The sequence below is a fragment of the Notolepis coatsorum genome, assembly GCF_963971535.1.
Source record: "Notolepis coatsorum genome assembly, chromosome: 7".
NCBI classification, from domain to species: Eukaryota; Metazoa; Chordata; class Actinopteri; order Aulopiformes; family Paralepididae; genus Notolepis; species Notolepis coatsorum.
The window spans coordinates 10578235-10598234 of NC_140171.1; the positions used below are offsets into that span (position 1 = coordinate 10578235).

At 43.0% G+C, this 20000-nt stretch overlaps 1 protein-coding gene across 1 annotated transcript in view; it reads left to right on the plus strand.

Annotated features, from left to right (window-relative positions):
- Window positions 1–20000, plus strand: part of sdk1a (sidekick cell adhesion molecule 1a) — a gene marked incomplete at its 5' end in the record, with an annotated part of 439376 nt that overhangs the window by 139981 nt on the left and 279395 nt on the right. Inside the window, 1 exon segment of the mRNA XM_084319476.1 lies at window positions 16788–16814. Within this exon segment, the coding sequence (XP_084175602.1) occupies window positions 16788–16814 (27 nt within the window).

Below are 20000 nucleotides of genomic sequence, written 5' to 3' on the forward strand. Positions count from 1 at the left end.
CTCTCTCCTTCTCCTCAGACAAGTCTTTCTACTTCTCCTCAGACATGTCTTTCTACTTCTCCTCAGACAAGTCTCTCTCCTTCTCCTCAGACATGTCTCTCTACTTCTCCTCAGACATGTCTTTCTACTTCTCCTCAGACAAGTCTCTCTCCTTCTGCTCAGACAAGTCTCTCTCCTTCTGCTCAGACAAGTCTCTCTCCTTCTGCTCAGACATGTCTCTCTCCTTCTCCTCAGACAAGTCTTTCTACTTCTCCTCAGACATGTCTTTCTACTTCTCCTCAGACAAGTCTCTCTCCTTCTCCTCAGACATGTCTCTCTACTTCTGCTTAGACATGTCTTTCTACTTCTCCTCAGACATGTCTCTCTCTATAGTGGCTATTTACAAACAATTTTGTCTTTCGTATTTGCCACTTCCACTCCGGGGATAGCTTTAGTCTATGCGCACATAATAAAGATTCTGATCCATCCGTTTGGCTGTCACAATGAATCAATCATTTATTTCTAATAAGCAAAACAAACAAAACTCGTATATCTAATACATGCGTGCGTTGCGTGCAGTGCGTCTGTGCGTGCGGTACAAAAACTGTTTGCTTTCCCGGTCCCCGTCTCCCACGCAAGCCACCACCCCTTATCAAGGTAAACTACACAGGTGGATAGCTCAGGTAGGTCTCTTTAAAGGGAAAGTGCACATAGTTTCAAATCATAAGAATAGTTACAATAAGATAATCAGTGTAAATAATATCATGACTTGTCAATCAAATTATCAGTTTTCGTTTTCATATTTCGTAAAAGCTTTTTCATAATTAAAATAATTGCATGATACAAACTCAAAGATTAAATAACTCAAGAATGGCTCCTACATTCCGGCCTCTAATTGTCCATTATCCTAAAAAGGGACAATTATTCTATGCAAATATGTTAACAGGAGCCTGAACATGTCTTTATATAGTTCATGTAGGAATAGAAATATTCCAAAAAGGGGGTATGTTCCACGAAAAAGCGTATAATCCACAAAAAAGGTATAATCCACAAAAAAGGTATAATCCATAAAAAAGGTATAATCCATAAAAAGGTATAATCCATCAGTGTAACAAAGGTTCGGGCATTGCCCTCGAAAAGGAAAAAACAAACAAGCGTGTGAAGAAGTCAGTAGGGGCTAGTCAATGTCAGTCAATCTGCTTCTCTCAGACATGGTTTTCTACTTACAAGTATTTCTACTTCTCCTCAGACAAGTATTTCTACTTCTCCTCAGACATGTCTTTCTCCTTCTGCTCAGACATGGCTTTCTACTTCTGCTCAGACAAGTCTTTCTACTTACAAGTATTTCTACTTCTCCTCAGACAAGTATTTCTACTTCTCCTCAGACATGTCTTTCTCCTTCTGCTCAGACATGGCTTTCTACTTCTGCTCAGACAAGTCTTTCTACTTACAAGTATTTCTACTTCTCCTCAGACAAGTATTTCTACTTCTCCTCAGACAAGTATTTCTACTTCTCCTCAGACATGTCTTTCTACTTCTCCTCAGACATGTCTTTCTACTTCTCCTCAGACATGGCTTTCTACTTCTATTTGACTCTTTTTTCCCATCTAATCTTTTTATTTATCTTTGAGATTCCACGTAATTTTAATTATTGATGTAGGTATTAATATTGATATTACCTCTGGGTGATTGTGTTAGCGAATCCGCTCTCAGGCTGATAAGAGTGCAGATTAATTAGGCGCTATTTAATCAGGCCTACTGTGTGTGTGTGTGTGTGTGTGTGTGTGTGTGTGTGTGTCTCTGTGTGTGTCTCTCTGTGTGTGTCTCTCTCTCTGTGTGTCTGTGTGTGTGTGTGTGTGTGTGTCTCTGTGTGTGTCTCTCTCTCTGTGTGTGTCTCTCTCTGTGTGTGTGTGTGTGTGTGTGTGTGTGTGTGTGTGTGTGTGTGTGTGTGTGTGTGTGTCTGAGTGTGTGTCTGAGTGTGTGTGTGTGTGTGTGGGGGGGGGGGGGCGGTTGTTTATCTGTGGGATCAGTGTATACTTTTCAGTTATCTAAACAAATAAATCGAACTAAAAGATCCCAGAATAGCAGAATAAATAGAAGCAGAGGAGCACGGAAAGAGGATAGAGAGAGGGGGACAAAGAGGGAGAGAGAGAGAGATACAGTAGAGGGATAGAGGGATAAAGAGGGAGTGATAGAGACAAAGAGAGATGGAAGTGAGAGAGAGAAAGAGAGCAATATAGAAGCGAGAGAGGTAGAGAGAGAGAGAGTTGGAAGTGAGAGACTGAGAGAGAGGGAGAGGGAGTGAAAGAGTGAGATGGAAGCAAGAGAGACGGAGAGATAACGAGAGAGAGAGAGAGACAGAGATGATGAGAGCAAGATGGAAGCAAGAGAGGAACAGGCTGTGTCGCTGTGAGCAGAGAGAATGTCAGAATCTGGTGACATTTGGGATGCTGAGCATGCATGATTGACACCAACTTGTACCTGTGCGTGTGTGTGTGTGTGTGTGTGTGTGTGTGTGTGTGCGCGCGCGTGTGTGTGTGTGTGTGTGCGTGTGTGTGTGTGTGCGTGTGCATGTGTGTGTGTGTGTGTGCAGAGAGAGAGAAAGGACTGCATTTAGCTCAAATATCAGAAGTACGGGAAGATTACCATCATCTGCTGTTGGACGAAAAGCCTTGAATCCTTGAGATATTTATATACTTGTTATATGAAATGTTAACAGGATTCACTGCTGCTGTGTTACAAGCCCAATCGACACATGTAGAAGTTCCCCAGCCGCTGGACTCACCATGGAGCCTAATCTACACATGTAGAAGCTCAACGGCCGCTGGACTCACCGTGGAGCCCAATCTACACATCGCTGCTGTCGGGACAAAACCTCATAACTCCAAAAACCCAACTTTTCAGCAGATGAAAAAAACTAACACAGATTTGAGGGTGAATAGAGTTAGGAGGTTTAGACAGATGATCGGTGTAATGCTTTTCCATTGTTTAAACTTTGTAAAACCCACACACACATATGGAGGATGATCTACGGAGTTGATTTATATAATAAAAAAAAATTCAAAAAATGGAGTTATGAGGTTTTGTCCCGACAGCAGCGACATGTAGAAGCTCAATGGCCGCTGGACTCACCATGGAGCCCAATCTACACATGTAGAAGTTCCCAGCCGCTGGACACACCATGAAGCCTAATCGACACCTGTATAAACTCAACGGCCGCTGGACTCCAGCCCCCCCGTAGGTCAAAATACATGCAGGACACATCCCTGGTATAATGTAAAGATACTGTAGCAGTGGTGGAAGAAGTACACAGTTCCGTAAAAGTAGAAATACTCAGATAGGGCGCCCGAGTGGCGCACTGCATACAGCAGCACGGCCGACCCGGGTTCGACTCCCGGACCCGGTGATCTTTGCCGAATGTCTTCCCCGGTCTATCTCCCATTCCTCCTCTCTCTCTCTCTCTCTCTCTCTCTCTCTCTCTCTCTCTCTAAAAGTGTACATTCTACACAACGTTTGTGTATCTAGGTTGTGTTAAAGTGGTATGTGGTCCAGGTACGCTGCTCTGATCACGTCCTCTTGAAGTTGACAGGCTTCAAATATACAATCTTCATAATTTTTTTATTTTTATATAATATGTTTTCTATGCAAAATACGTTTCTTCAAAGTAACTACTAGTAACTGATGGGTTCAGATAAATGTAGTGGAGTAAAAAGTGCAATATTTCCCTTGAAATGTAGTGTAGTAAAACTACAAAGTTCCCTAAAAGGAAAATACTCACGTAAAGTACAAGTTAGCAAAACATTTTACTTGAGTAAAAAATACTTAGTTACTTCCCACCACTGAACGAGAGCACATGATAATAATGAGCTTGGTGTAATTCTAACAGAGTAGCGTCTGTAGGAACACGAGAACGTGTTTCTTCATTCCTTGGAAGTCGACTCCTCCGGAGATAACGAGCTCTTCGCCCGACAGCGGCGGCTGCGGGCTCCGCTTCTGCCCGAGGAACACGGTGAAATTGTGATATGTATAATAATGTTATAATGGCGTGAATATGAATGTGGCGGCAGACGGCGGTGAGACGGACTGAGAGAACATTATTATGCAGACTGGGCAGAAAAAAACCTGCTTCTGATTCCGGCTGGAATCCTTCTGAGGTCATCAGTTCATCAACTCTACAGCTTCTGGACCATTAACATTCCACTGGACGGACGACCCAAGTTCGCCCTCTCTTTCTCTCTTTCTCTATCTGTATCTCCCTTTATCTATGTGTCTATCTCTCTATTACTATATATATATATATCCCTCTCTCTTTTCATATCTATGTTTCTCTCTCTTATCACTATATCTATCACTATATCTATCTCTCTTTCTGTGTTTCTATGACTGCGTTGTACTGCTATGTGTTTTCAGTCCACATTGTAAATTGGAGTGGAGTATTTCTGCAGCAGCTCTGAATTTCAAACAGGTGTGTGTCTGTGTGTCTGTGTGAGTGTGTGTCTGTGTGTCTGTGTGAGCGTGTGTCTGTTTGTGTGTGTGTGTGGGTGAGTGCGTGTCTGTGTGTCTGTGTGTGTGAGCGTGTGTGTGTGTGCGTGTGCGCGTGGGTATATGCGTGTCTGTTGGAGAGAGAGAACAGGAGACAGAGATTGACAGGGTAAATTAGAACGGCGCTGGTTTTGGAGGTTGAACTCTGGGTTTAAAGCAGCTCAGAGAGCGAGGGAGACGAGGCTAGAGGGGGAGAGAGAGAGAGAGACGGATGGGGAGACGGACGGAGAGACGAGGAGAGAATGGGGCATCGCCGTGCTGCTAGAACCGTGTGGTCTTTTCAGGGGGGGGGAACCCTGAGGCACGAGAGACGGGGGGGGGACACGAGAATAGAACCCGCTGAATGGAAGGTGCGTCGGGGGGGGGGGGGGGGGGGGGGCAGGACGCTTGTAACATCACAGAAGGGAGAGGAACAAGGGAGGAAACTTAAAGGAACACAGCAACATTTTGGGAAATGAGCTTATCGTCTTCTCCAGAGAGAGAGACGAGAAGATAGATGTGTAATGTATAATGTAATAAGGCTTAAAAAAAAATTATGGTTTGTTTCCGGTTGCCGACCGACCCTGCCGATTTAGGTGCGAGCCAATATATTTTATGAGTTTAAAAAAAAATTATATAAAAAGAAAAATCATTTTTTTGAATAAAGTTTCATAGAAATCTTAGTCAAACCTTTAGTATTATGGATATTAAACATGCTGGCAGAGTACATGCATCCATGTTGTTGTGAACATTTTAATTAAATAAAGAAATTCCCTATCCATAGTCGCCGTGGGAAAGAAAAAAAATAAAATAAAAAATCCCTACCTACCCATGACCTTAACTGACAACCAGTGATGCCAGTAACGCGTTACTAAGTGGCTGTGCGTTACTATTTCGTTACTATCTCATCATAAATTCATAATGCAGGCGGAATGCAGTATTTTATTTCGTTTTCGACAGTCAAAAATACATTTTGAGCTGTTTTTCTTATTTGGGAGTGACGTGGTGTGGCAGTGAAAGGGTTAAATACAAGAATGTGTCCCGCGGCGTGACTGGACCCTCTGTCTGTGAGTGACTCTGCTTTGGTCCAATCACATTCCCCATCCACAGTCTGCGAATCAGAGGCAGAGTAGGGCGGGTCTTCACAGCACGTCATGTGACATATGCGCCAATCGTGTGACAGCAGGGCTCCGTCGTCGGAGAATTCCACCCCAAAACGCTTGGCAAAATTAAAAGTGAAACCGCAAGATGACTTTTGCGGTTTCTGTTCAGAATTCCACCCCAATAGGGATAGGAAACAAAATACTGTCTACCGCTAAAAACAGCACATCCAATTGCATTGAAAGCATCTGGAATCACAACACTAGCCGACGCTTCGACTAGGTACAGGAGGGTTGATGGTGGCAGAGCAAAAGCTCTTATTTGCCAGATTTACAGTTAATTTACATGTTAAAGAGAGACTGATTGTATGTTTATAGAGATACATTTATAAAAACAATTTAATAGTTACAGTTGATATAATTGAATAGTTCAGCCTGCATTTGGTAGATGTGATACACTGGTTTTGTAAAACCACTGGCTGGCTGCTCTAATGCTGTGAGCATCATAGACTGTTGCTTTACCATACTTGATGGTACAGAAGCTGAAGCACTAGTTTAACAATTTACGTTATGTGCAGAGAAACAAGTTAAAAACAATTTATGCACTTTCAATAAAGCGTTTAAAAAAAAACTGTTGGGGGAACGACGACGACTTCGTAACCTAGTTACTTTCAAAGTAACTAAGTTACTCTGATAATCAAGTAATCAGTAAAGTAACTTAGATTACTTTTTAAAGGAGTAATCAGTAATCAGTAATCAGATTACTTTTACAAGTAATCTGTGGCATCACTGCTGACAACCAACAGGAAACAAACAATATTTTTTGTTATGCCTAACCATAATAATTTATATTGCACTTTACATTTGACATATACTGTATCAAAGTGCTACAGGTTAAAAACATGTAATGCTACAGATAAAAAAGAAGCATAGCAGGATAAAAGAATAGGAGTAAAAAGGTGGGTTTTTAAGCCACTCCACAGACTGAGAGCAGGCGAGCAGAAGGCCGGATCTCCCAGGGTACGGAGCTCGGTCCTGCATGGAGGTTTGTGAATGTTGGCAGTTCCAGAGCGGAGGTTTGTGGAGTGAGGAGGAGTTTGAAGTGGATTTCCCAAGCTATTTCGGTTCTGCTCTGATCAGAACCGGGTTGCGTTAGTACTCTGCGTTGTGATTCAATACTTTTAAAGCTCTGGGAATCACTTCTCTTCAAACTGAGCGGTGCAAGCAGAAGGAATTAGGAGGAAGGTAGTATAACAGTTGTTTAATCAAAGTTTAAGAGTGTATACAAATTACAATAAGAAAATGCTATAGTTGTGATCACAAACACTATGCCGTGAGTGATACAACCAGACTAAAGAAGAGAATGCTAGTTGTTGAGTTGTTGAAAGTCTCTGTTGTTTGATAACAAAGAGTTGGTTTTCCCTCCAAAAAGTCCTTCGTCCTTGTTGCCTGCTGCCTTGGATGAGATGGTGGAGAGGTCTTGTCCTGTGGGTTGGGTTGTTCCAGAGTCCCTCTCCCCCATCACACCTGGGATCTTATAGCCAGACCTGCATAATCTTGTGATGTCATCAGAATGACGTCACCAAATTCTTTCCTCCAATCCCAGGTCTGCTAAGCTGGTATTTGAAAAATAGGGGTTTGGCTTAATAGCCCAACCCCCTTCACATAACTGCAAACGGAGGCTGTCCTTACAGTCAACAATATATACTGTCCTTTGTTTAATACTAACAATCTACCTTAAACATTGCATCATTTTCATTTCCTAATATCTATATTTGAATTACAATTGCCCACATAAACACAGATATATTTCTTTATCACTAAGTCTGTTGACTTTAATCATTCTTTTAGAATAGAATATAACTGAATAACAGATTAAATTAGAACTGGATAGAAGAGAATAGATCAGAATATAAAACCATCAATTAATCAAATTGAACATAAATTGGAAACAGCACAGACACATTAACTAATTGTAGACATTGAATTTCTGCAAACTGTAGTTCAGATCAGTACAAAATGCTCATATCTCTGATCTGGGTGTGTGTATATATATATATATATGTATGTGTGTCTATTTGTGTCTGTGTGTGTGTGTGTGTGTGTGTGTGTGTGTCTATGTGTGTGTGTGTGTGTGTGTGTGTCTGAATGTGTGTGTGTGTGAGTCTATGTGTGTGTGTGTGAGTCTATGTGTGTGTGTCACAGGAAACTCCAGCGAGATAACATGTTTACGTGACCTTTTGGTCTTTTGTCCCGATCTTACAGAGCCCATTGTCCTAAACTCTTCCCAGGCCATGGCAGATGGCCCTTGGGTTCCTGTCATTTGACCACTCACTCCATATGTAAATCGACCTGTGTGCCGACAATGGCAATCAGTCTATGTAAACACACACACAATCTATGAATTATTGTTTTGAGGGCCAAGTATTTCTACACATTAGTTAATCATGAGATCTATGTTTTGGGAATTTACCACAAGTTCCTTGAGGTACAGTAGGGAGGAGCGTTGCCATGGATACACTGGTAGGTGAGGAGGGAGACCTCGTACTCAAACCTGAGAGAGACAGGGAGCCAGTGGAGTGATTTGAGGATGGGGGGTGATGTGGTCGTATTACCTCATCAGCATCCTAGCAGCACAGTTTTGGATGTATTGAAGCTAGGGCTGGGCAATTCATCGGGAAAAAATTGCGATCTCGATTCATAGACCTATGCAATCTCATTTCTAAATTATGACGATTCTTTTTTTTATAAAAAAAATATATATATATTTAAAAAAAAAGTTTTACTTTTTACTTAACTTTTTTAAATGATGACGATTCTGACTTGAGTTATTTTGTATGTTACAAGAGACTTTTAAGTTTAAGTCAAGCACTTTCATATTATGTTATGTTTAAGTTTAAGTCAAGCACTTTGATATATGTTATGTTGTCTGTTTAAGAAAGAGTGCAATAAATGATTTCATTGAAAAAATAAGAATCGTGTGAGAGAATCGTGATCTCAATTCTTAGAGAGAAAAATCGTGATTCACATTTGAGCCAGAATCGCCCCCCAGCCCCACTGGAAGCAGCTGGATGTTCTTTGCTAGGGGTCCCGATGAAGAGTGCATTGCAATAGTCGCGCCTGGAGGAGACGAAGGTGTGGACAAGCTTTTCCGCCTCTGTGGAGGTGTGTGACTGATGCTGAGGGGGAGAGATGTCCTGCAGCCAGAGGAGGTGCTGCTGGTTCTGATGGATGACCGGACCTCATGTGGGGTGACTTCAGTCTTGAAGCTGTTTAATAACTGCAGGAAGTTGTGCTTCATCCACGCCTTCATCTCCTCCAGGCAAGTGGTCAGTGTGTAGATCAGGGAGGGGCAACTGGCGGCCCGCGGGCCGCATGCGGCCCTCACCAACGCTCCATGCGGCCCCAGGCCAATATTTATAAAAAAAAAAATATATATATATATATATATATATATATATATATATATATATAATAATAATAATTATTATTATTATTATTATTATATATATTTTTTTGCATTCGACTAAGAGGTTGGCAGTCGACTACGGCTCCTTTCGATCGATTAGTCGACTATTCGACTAATAGGGGTCAGCCCTAGTATGGACATATTCAACACTGTTGAAAGTACCGTGCAGCAATATGGGGGGGTTTGATAAACTGTCCGCTGTTGTTACCGATGGAGCACCGGCAATGACAGGAAAACACACAGGATTCGCCGGGCTTCGCATTAAGCATTACTAAATGCGTTTGAAATGGACTAAAAACAAAGTTACAACAAATTATAATAGTTTATATGCCTTATTTATCACATCTTCTGTGACTATTATGGGCTATTTGAGTGATGGGGTACTACTGGCGGGACTGCCGATAAACAATGCGGGCCCCCCAGATTGAGTGTGGAAATTTAGTGGCTCTCACCATATACAAAGTTGCCCACCCCTGGTGTAGATGAGGGCAGGACTGCAGAGGGGGTCGAGTCGGTTCTGAGATAAAGGTGTGTGTCCTCAGCATAGCAATGGAAAGATATCCCATGCTGACTGATGACACATTAGCCGCTCAACTGTTATACCCCCCCGTCCCCCGTCCCCCGTCCCCCTACTGGAGGGTATGAGTACAGCACACTACAGATCTGTTCTGCAGCCATCTTGATCCTCACTACATGCACCAACGGCTGAAAGTCTGACCTCACCTCAACCTGCACTGTTAATCAATCCATCAATTAATTGTGCAGGTCCTTGGCTGACATTACGTGCCTTTTGTGTATTTAATACAGTTCATTGTGTGAACAGAGCATTAAGGGGGGAGTTATAGAGGGTGGGGGGGTGAAGAGTTGACACAGGGGTCGTGGGGGTCGGGGTCAGGTCACCACCTGCACAGGTTACCTAGGTCACATAGACGTGACACACATACTAATGGAAATCTTCATGCATGCACACACACACACACACACACACACACACACACACACACACACACACAGAAATGCCTACAGACACGTGCACAGATGAGAGCACAATCACACAGACGGATGCAGAAATACACACATGTTGCACACACACGTTGTTGTGTATATTAGGATATGGAAACATGGGACATAACACATATTCGTATTCCCTGTTCTACACACATGCACGCACAAGCACACACACACACACACACACACACACACACACACAGACACACACACACACACACACACACACACACACACACACACACACAGAGGACAGGGTGACCAGCTTGTCCGTAGCTCCTTCAGGCTGCTGAATACACAGTAGTGAATACATGAATACAAATCATATTCAAGAGCTTGACACACACACACACACACACACACACACACACACACACACACACACACACACACACCATTCACAAACACAATATTTTCACATCATCTCCACCGTGTTCTAAAGTCATCCCATTAATATTGATCATAATATTGAGAAGAACCCTTAACATTTGAATATTTCGATGCAAAGCGAGAGTTTACGGTACAACCTTCTCTCCAGAATCCACCGCCCAGCCTAGACTAGTTATTCACAGACACAAACATTCATATAATTCATAAGGGTAGCGTTACCTTTTGTAAAATGAACTACCCGCTGAGAAAAATCCACTCAAAATCCACTTGTCCTGCGGTGAGTCGGTAAAGTGCTCCTGTTTCCACTCTGTTTCAGCCAATCACAGCTCGTTCTGTGTAAAGTCATGGACTGAAGAGAAAGAACTTAAAGAGCTGAACACTAGAACAGCCTGTACTGTACTGTACCTATTCTGCAATCTGTTAATAAAGTTTTCAATCAATCAATCAGCCTCCTTGACCTCTCCTAGAAACAGTGTTAACCCTTTCACTACCACACTACAGAAGGTTAACCCCTTCACTGCCGAACCGTCTGTAGTGTGGTAGTGAAAGGGTTAACCTGATGTAGTTTGGTTGTGAAAGGGTTAACAATGTGTCGTGTGACAGTGGAAGTGTTAACAATCTGTATTGTCACAGTGAAAGGGTTAACCATTTGGTAGTGTTGCAGTGAAAGGGTGAATGTTGCTCAGGAGGACAGATGTGCTGTTAGTGTCAGATCAAGGGGAGCCAGTGTTTCCTGATCGCCCACTATGTGGCTTTTGAAACTGTACCCGATATTTTTTAAATATAGTCATATCGCCCAGCCCTAATTGGGGGCCAACTATGTGGCTTTTGTTCCTTGAACATGAAGGTGGATAAAACAATACAAAGTTACTGTGATGCAGGAATGTGTAACATTATTAGTAGGGATTGGGTACCTTTCACATTTTAACCGATACCGGTACCAGTACCTGTGAATCGATACCGGTACCCAACGGTAACTTTTTTTAGTCTCTAAAAATGTAATATACCTACCTCAGTTTAAAAAAAAAAAAAAAAATCAAAACTCAATATTTAATAAATAAATAATGTATTATTAATTAAACGTTGTTGTCAGATAACACGTCACTGAGAGGGAAGATGGGCTCGTTTGAACAAGCTGCATATCACAAAGGTCTGCAAGGCCTGCTGTTCTAGTGTTAATAAAAATCTTATTTTTTTCATAATGTGTGGGGTATATTCACATGAAGAGTTTGATTTGTAGAAGTTCTTAGCTCAGTGTAAATCAAAACATAGGTATTTTTTATAATAGCAATGTAAACAGATATTTTACCACAAAATACAAAAAATGCTATTGAAAACTAAAATGTAGTTGTTGAATCAGTATACTCAGTAGAGAGTGAAAAGATGTATCCATTCATATTTAAAAACCATGCTGTGGTGGGGTTATGATTTGTTTATGTTTGGATCACTGATTGGGGCTTTGATTTCCAGTACAATGGCACTGTGCAGCTCACCATGAGATGAGAGCTTTCAATGGATGTTTCCCTACTTGTGTTGGAAAATTGCATAGTTTATTCTGAACTACCTCTCTATCTCTCTCTCTCTCTCTCTCTCTCTCTCTCTCTCTCTCACTCTATCTCTCTCTCTCTATCTCTATAAGATGACTCACGAAGATACATAATTTGAATGCAACACACAGATACATGCCCTCAAACCAAAGTGTTTTCTGTGTGTGTGTGTGTGTGTGTGTGTGTGTGTGTGTGTGTGTGTGTGTGTGTGTGCGTGCGTGCGTGCGTGCGTGCGTGCGTGTGTGTGTACATGTGCGTTTGTTCCTGTGTTTCTATGTTTTATGTATGTATGAGTGCTTGTTTACATGTAAATGAAGACATGCACAAGAGTAGATTCAGAGAGCATCGGAGAAGAAGCTAAGCATATCTAATCTATATCTCTATCATACTCTCTCTCTCTGTTTCTCTCTATCTCTCTATCTTTCTCTCTCTATCTATCTCACACACACACACAGCCGCACCTTCAAACTCCCCAAAATACCTCAGGAAATGAACTGTTATCAGGCTGATACTGTAAACTCAAAATCCAGTTTCCTGAAAGAAACAGTTTAAGGACATAATCCTGTGAACTCTGTTAAAGGAACACGGACCAGCTAGCCCTCTTCTGGAGTTTTAAGCTAGGCTAATGGTCCGCATCCGCTTCCATTCATTTGTGCTATGCTAGACTATAGCTTTCTACTGAACGCACAGAGAGGAAATTGGTATCTATCTTCTTGTCAGACTCTGGAGAAGACGGTAAAACAATTCACAAATGGTGAATTGTAAAACGATTTACCTGAGTCACTAATTCATCCTGTTCCTCCTCATCCTCCTCCTCCTCCTCTTCCTCCTCCTCTTCATCCTGCTCTCTTGCTCCGTGTCTGAATGTTTTATGACAGCTGTTGTTCTGTTCCCTCATATGTGGCTCGCTCACCCTCTACATGTCATCCATCTCTCTCCAAACACCAGTGTATGTGTGTGTATGTGTGTGTGTGTGTGTGTGTGTGTGTGTGTGTGTGTGTGTGTGTGTGTGTGTGTGTGTGTGTGTGTGTGTGTGTGTTGCGTGGGCTGAATGAACCTTGCAATGATGCTGATATGATACGTCAGAATCTAAATTAAGGCCCTGACACAGATTCCCAACTGAGTTACACACACACACACACACACACACACACACACACACACACACACACACACACACACACACACACACACACACACACACACACCTAGTGAGTGAGTGGGTACGTGAATGTTTAATGCGGCACATTTAAATGGTTGTCAACCCACATAAAATGTCACCATAAGAGGTCCAGTGATGCAACACGCCTGGTGTATTCTCTCTGGACGTTCCCTGAGAGGTCCAGCCATGCAGCACGCCGGGTGTATTCTCTCTGGACGTTCCCTGAGAGGTCCAGCGATGCAACACGCCGGGTGTATTCTCTCTGGACGTTCCCTGAGAGGTCCAGCCATGCAGCACGCCGGGTGTATTCTCTCTGGACGTTCCCTGAGAGGTCCAGCCATGCAGCACGCCGGGTGTATTCTCTCTGGACGTTCCCTGAGAGGTCCAGCCATGCAGCACGCCGGGTGTATTCTCTCTGGACGTTCCCTGAGAGGTCCAGCGCTGCAACACGCCTGGTTATATCCTCCCTGCACGTTCCTGTGGTATTTTGACGCATCAGTGATGGTAAAAAGTCCAGAGAGAATATACACCAGGCGGAGCCTCCGACAACGGTGTTCCTATCTGATAACGCTGCTGTGTGAAACTCCCCACGCGCGCTCCTCCTCAGCCTTACCTCTGCCACCAGACCCCCCCCCCCGGCAGCCAGGAGAGATCTCTGCTGAGTGAGAGTTGACCAAGAGTGTGATCACAAAGGTCTGTGTGTGTCTGTGTGTGTGTGTGTGTGTGTGTGTGTGTGTGTGTGTGTTGTGTGTGTGTGTGTGTGTCTGTGTGTGTGTGTGTGTGTGTGGGTGTGGGTGTGTGTTACGAACTGGCTCAAGCTCGCACAAGAATGGGAGACACAGGCAAAATTTAAGAAATAACAAAGAATGTATTATAATTAAACTAGTCAGCAGCCAATAATATATAATGAGTATCAGTGTGTGTGCAGTAGTGATGTGACGATTCATCGATTTGCATCGGTGCGCCGGCATACACGTTGACGATGCAAGTGCACCGGTGGAATAAGTCCGCGTCTGCAAAATGCCAGGCTGAACTCGCGATGCATCTTGTTGTAGCGTCTTTGCACCGGTCAAAACCGATGCATTGATATAATTTCCTCTCATCCACTTGTCAGCAGTGCACTGTGACTGCACACACACACAGCAGATACTATTGCTTTGCTACTACATAAGGCGAGAGCCGCGTCACAGTTATCAACAAACAGTGGAAGTCAAGGAGACATGAATAGAATTGCCCAACATGCTAACGCCAGTTAGCCGTTCAGCTAACGCTAAACTATAGTGTCTAACTAAAGTGACTCTGCAACACCAGTAACATAGTGAGGAGGGGGGGGTATATTGAAGACGCTTGACAACAGGGGTTCAAAGATAACTTCACATTTATTGGTTATTCATTTCTTAATTATATCGCTTCATGCAATCCATCCAGCTCCGTGTTGTTGACAATAATGCTACGGTCGGAAAGTATCTGACGCATCCTAGTGACCTAGTCTAGTGTGTGACATCATCAACTGTCGCCGGCCGCTCAGACGGGGAGGGGCTCTCTCTCTCTCTCTCTCTCTCTCTCTCTCTCTCTCTCTCTCTCTCTCTCTCTCTCTCTCTCTCTCTCCTCTCTCCTCTCTCCTCTCTCTCTCCTCTCTCTCTCTCTCTCGTGTGTTTTAGCTAAAGTGGATAGAAAAGACAGTTTATGCAAAAGTCTTCTTAGGCACCCAAGAGTTTTTATATAAATTGTCTTACAGTAGATTCTTTTATTTTTAATAATAATATAAGCTGCATATAAGGAATACAACCAAATCCTCTGTCATACCATAAATTGTATTATTATTATTATTATTATTATTTGCATCGTGTTGAATCGCATCGTATCGCCCCGAATCGCATTATGTTGAATCAAATCGTATCGAATCGTATCGTATCTCAACAGGGGGTGAATCATATCGCATCGCATCGCCCGGTGCTTCAAATGTATCGTTAATGTATCGTATCGTTGCCACCGTATCGAGATGCACATCGCATCGGCCTCAGTGAGGAGATGCACATCCCTAGTGTGCAGTGTGTGGATGTGGTGTGTGTGCAGCATGAGTGTTGTAAGTGTAAAACCAAAGCACGCAACAGAAGAATCAAAGGAACCAGATATGTGGGGAGTTCGCCAGAGACCAGAGCAGCCTCTCTCTCTATTATCTTGCCTGGGACACACCGGCCCAGGTGCGCCCCAATTAGCCTGACGAGCCTCCCCCAGCTGTGCTCTGCCAGCCAGAGGAGAGGACGCCAACACAATGTGGGGGAGGGGGGTCGTCACAGTGTGTGTGTGTGTGTGTGTGTGTGTGTGTGTGTGTGTGTGTGTGTGTGTGTGTGTGTGTGTGTGTGTGTGTGCGTGTGTGCGTGTGTGTGTGTGTGTGTGTGTGTGTGTGTGTGTGTGTGTGTGTTGTGTCTGACTGACTTACAGAGTCCGGTGCTGTAAAGTATTGATGGCTGAACAGTGAATATGGCTTTGTTTCTCTGGTGGTGCAGCGGGTCTCAGACTGGGCTCTCTTTCTGCACAGGGGCCTCCAGCCGACTGTTATTACAGAGATACAGAGAAGGGGAGAGAGGGGGGGGGGCAGAGAGGGAGGAGAGAGAGAGAGAGAGAGAGAGAAGAGAGAGAGAGAGAGAGAGAGAGAGAGAGAGAGAGAGAGAGAGAGAGAGAGAGAGAGAGAGGAGAGGAGAAAGAAGAAAGAAAGAAGTTAGTTGCAAAGCTGGCAGTTGATGGATGGGCTACAAACAGCTTCAGTCCCTGCACACTATGATAACAGTATACTTATATATCTCTCTCTATTTTGTTATTGTTCTCTCTCTCTCCCTCTCCCTTTCCCTCTCTCTATTTTGTTCTCTTTCTCTCTCTCCTCCCTCTCTATTTAGCTTTCCTCTCTATTTTGTTCTCTTTCTCTCTCTCCCCCCTCTCTATTTAGCTGTTCTCTATTTTGCTCTCTATCTCTCTATTTTGCTCTCTATCTCTCCCCCTCTCTTTTGATATATCTCTATATCTCTCTTTATCTATCTATCTGTGTTAAGGTGTTAAGTGGGGAGGGGGGTTACAGTATAATAGCACTGATTTCTGGGTAGAGTAGTCTATTATGCATGGATAAGATAAAGGCTCAGTTCTTTTGAGGGCCCATTGCTCTCAAATAGAAATATCTATTCTATCTATCTATCTATCTATCTATCTATCTATCTATCTATCTATCTATCTATCTATCTATCTATCTATCTATCTATCTATCTATCTATCTACTATCTATCTATCATCTATCTATCTCTCTCTCTCTCTCTCTCTCTCTCTCTCTCTCTCTCTCTCTCTCTCTCTCACACATCCACCTCTTTATTTCTGTTTTCTCATGTTATTTTCTCGTGTTATTTCTCTCTCTTCTAACACCTCTATCTATCAGCGGTTCCTCGTTTGTGTTCCACTCCCTGACAGCCTCAATTAGATGTGTTAAATGTTTGTTTCTAGCTGAAGAAAGAGAAGTCAAATCTAAATTATAAATACGTCTCCATCTTCTCTCTCTCTCTCTCTCTCTCTCTCTCTCTCTCTCTCTCTCTCTCTCTCTCTCTCTCTCTCTCTCTCTCTGACAGTTGGCAAGAAGAACCGAGGATCAACAGGTAAACACCACAATTTACATGTACACTCATCCTTCACACACCTCGTTCTCTCTCACTCTCTTTCTTTTTCTCTTTTCACCCACTCTCCCCTCTCTCTCTCTCTCTCTCTCTCTCTCTCTCTCTCTCTCTCTCTCTCTCTCTCTCTCTCACACTATATCTCTCTCTCTCATTTTGCCTCCCATCTCTCCCATGCATAAAACAATATTTCCTTTCAAGGTGAGCATTATATGGAATGTTTGCAAAAAAAAATTATAAACTCTATAAACACTTCAGTGGAAGTTATTTTTACCTGAGTAATATCCATCAGGAGAATCCAGGATATTCCCACTTGGACGTGGCGCTTTCATGTGTATGTTCTAATGTCTTTATTCCACCCAAATGTTTAAAGGTATATTCCACCCAAATCATTTAAAAGGTGTATTCCATCTGAATAGTTTGAAAGGTGTATTCCACCAACATAGTCTAGTTAAATAGTGTAATAGTGTTGAACAGTTTAATGGTGGTGTAATAGTGAAATAATGTGTAATAGTGAAATAATGTGTAATAGTGTAAATGGTAAATGTATTGATATAACACTTTTATCCAAAGCAATTTAAGTTTTTGAAGTTTTAATTTCACTTTAACCCTTTCACTACCACACTACCAACGGGTTAACCCTTTCACTGTGACAATACAGAAGGTTAACCATTCACTGTCCCACAGCAAGGGTAACCCTTTTCACAACCACACCACATAAGGTTAACCATTTCACTACCACACTACAGACTGTTAACCGTCTGTAGTGTGGTAGTGAAAGGGTTAACCGTATATAGTGTGGTAGTGAAAGGGTTAACCGTATGTAGTGTGGTAGTGTTAACCTTCGGTAGTGTGGTAGTGAAAGGGTTAACATGCTGTAGTGTGCTAGTGAACGTTAACCGTCTGTAGTGTGGTAGTGAAAGGGTTAACATGCTGTAGTGTGCTAGTGAAAGGTTAACCCTCTGTAGTGTGCTAGTGAAGGTTACCCTTCTGTAGTGTGGTAGTGAAAGGTTAACCTTCTGTAGTGCGGTAGTGAAAGGTAACCTTCTGTAGTGTGGTAGTGAAAGGTTAACCTTATGTAGTGTGGTAGTGAAAGGTTACCTTCTGTAGTGCGGTAGTGAAAGGTTAACCTTCTGTAGTGTGTAGTGAAAGGTTAACCTTCTGTAGTGTGGTAGTGAAAGGTTAACCTTCTGTAGTGTGGTAGTGAAAGGTTAACCTTCTGTAGTGTGGTAGTGAAAGGTTAACCGTATGTAGTGTGGTAGTGAAAGGGTTAACCTTCTGTAGTGTGGTAGTGAAAGGTTAACCTTCTGTAGTGTGGTAGTGAAAGGTTAACCTTATGTAGTGTGGTAGTGAAAGGTTAACATTCTGTAGTGCGGTAGTGAAAGGTTAACCTTCTGTAGTGTGGTAGTGAAAGGTTAACCTTCTGTAGTGTGGTAGTGAAAGGTTAACCCTCTGTAGTGTGGTAGTGAAAGGTTACCCGTCTGTAGTGTGGTAGTGAAAGGTTAACCGTCTGTAGTGTGGTAGTGAAAGGGTTAACTGTCTGTAGTGTGGTAGTGAAAGGTTAACCTTCTGTAGTGTGGTAGTGAAAGGTTAACCTTCTGTAGTGTGGTAGTGAACGGTTAACATTCTGTAGTGTGGTAATGAAAGGTTAACATTCTGTAGTGTGGTAGTGAAAGGTTAACCTTCTGTAGTGTGGTAGTGAAAGGTTAACCTTCTGTAGTGTGGTAGTGAAAGGTTAACCTTCTGTAGTGGTAGTGAAAGGTTAACCTTCTGTAGTGTGGTAGTGAAAGGTTAACATTCTGTAGTGTGGTAGTGAAAGGTTAACCATCTGTAGTGTGGTAGTGAAAGGTTAACCTTCTGTAGTGTGGTAGTGAAAGGTTAACCTTCTGTAGTGTGGTAGTGAAAGGTTAAACCTTCTGTAGTGTGGTAGTGAAAGGTTAACCTTCTGTAGTGTGGTAGTGAAAGGTTAACCTTCTCTAGTGTGGTAGTGAAAGGGTTAACCTTCTGTAGTGTGGTAGTGAAAGGTTAACCTTCTGTAGTGTGGTAGTGAAAGGTTAACCGTCTGTAGTGTGGTAGTGAAAGGTTAACCTTCTGTAGTGTGGTAGTGAAAGGTTAACCTTCTGTAGTGCGGTAGTGAAAGGTTAACCTTCTGTAGTGTGGTAGTGAAAGGTTAACCTCTGTAGTGTGGTAGTGAAAGGTTAACCTTCTGTAGTGTGGTAATGAAAGGGTTAACCTTCTGTAGTGTGGTAGTGAAAGGTTAACCTTCTGTAGTGTGGTAGTGAAAGGCTAACCGTTTGTAGTGTGTAGTGAAAGGGTTAACTCTGCGCTGCGTCCATTGCCTTGTCGAGCTGCCTGGCGAGATGACTGCGATGACGCTCCCTCCTGAAGCGTGTTCTCCATGAACCTGCAGGCACGAGCACAGTGTCTCTGACATGATGATGCAGTACCCCCCTAAACAAGTTGGCTGTTGTTTTCCCTTTTCAGATTCAGATTCAGATTCAATTTCAGAGTTGTATTTGCCACATGGAAACATACATACAATCATAGGGTTTTTTTTCATGAATTCATCATGAATACCATACCATGGGCAAAAGGAGCAGGAAGAAGAATAATTCTTATAGTTACCTGCCCCTTATTCCTTTTTTTTTTTTATTGGTCTTTTCCCCTCCATTTTCCTCCGATTTTCTCCCATCCCAATGTTAGTCGTATGCCAATTCCCAGTCCCTTCCTGGTCGCTGCACACTTACCCCCCACAGTCAGATCATCTGGAGAGTGGAGGCTATCACGTGCTTCCTCCGACACACGTCCAGCCAATCACCGCTTCTTTTCACCTGGCAGCGCGGATTCTCATCGAGAGGGCGTAGCGTGTGGGAGGACCACACTATCCCACTCAAGTCTATCCGCGCTTAGCAGGCGCCCCGACCGAACTGTAGGAGTCGCTGTTTACAACGACCCGGACCCACCCCGCCAGCTTCTCCCACCCTCCAATACAGCCAATTGTATTGGTGCAGACGGCCAGCCAGCTGGTGACAACCCCGGAGCTGTGAGCTGGATTCGAACAGGCGATCCAGCTCGGCCACCTAACCGCCTACCTGCCCCTTATTCCTAAACTAAACAAGTATTACTTGATGGTCGGCGTACAACCTAATTTACACAAAATAATAATGTATA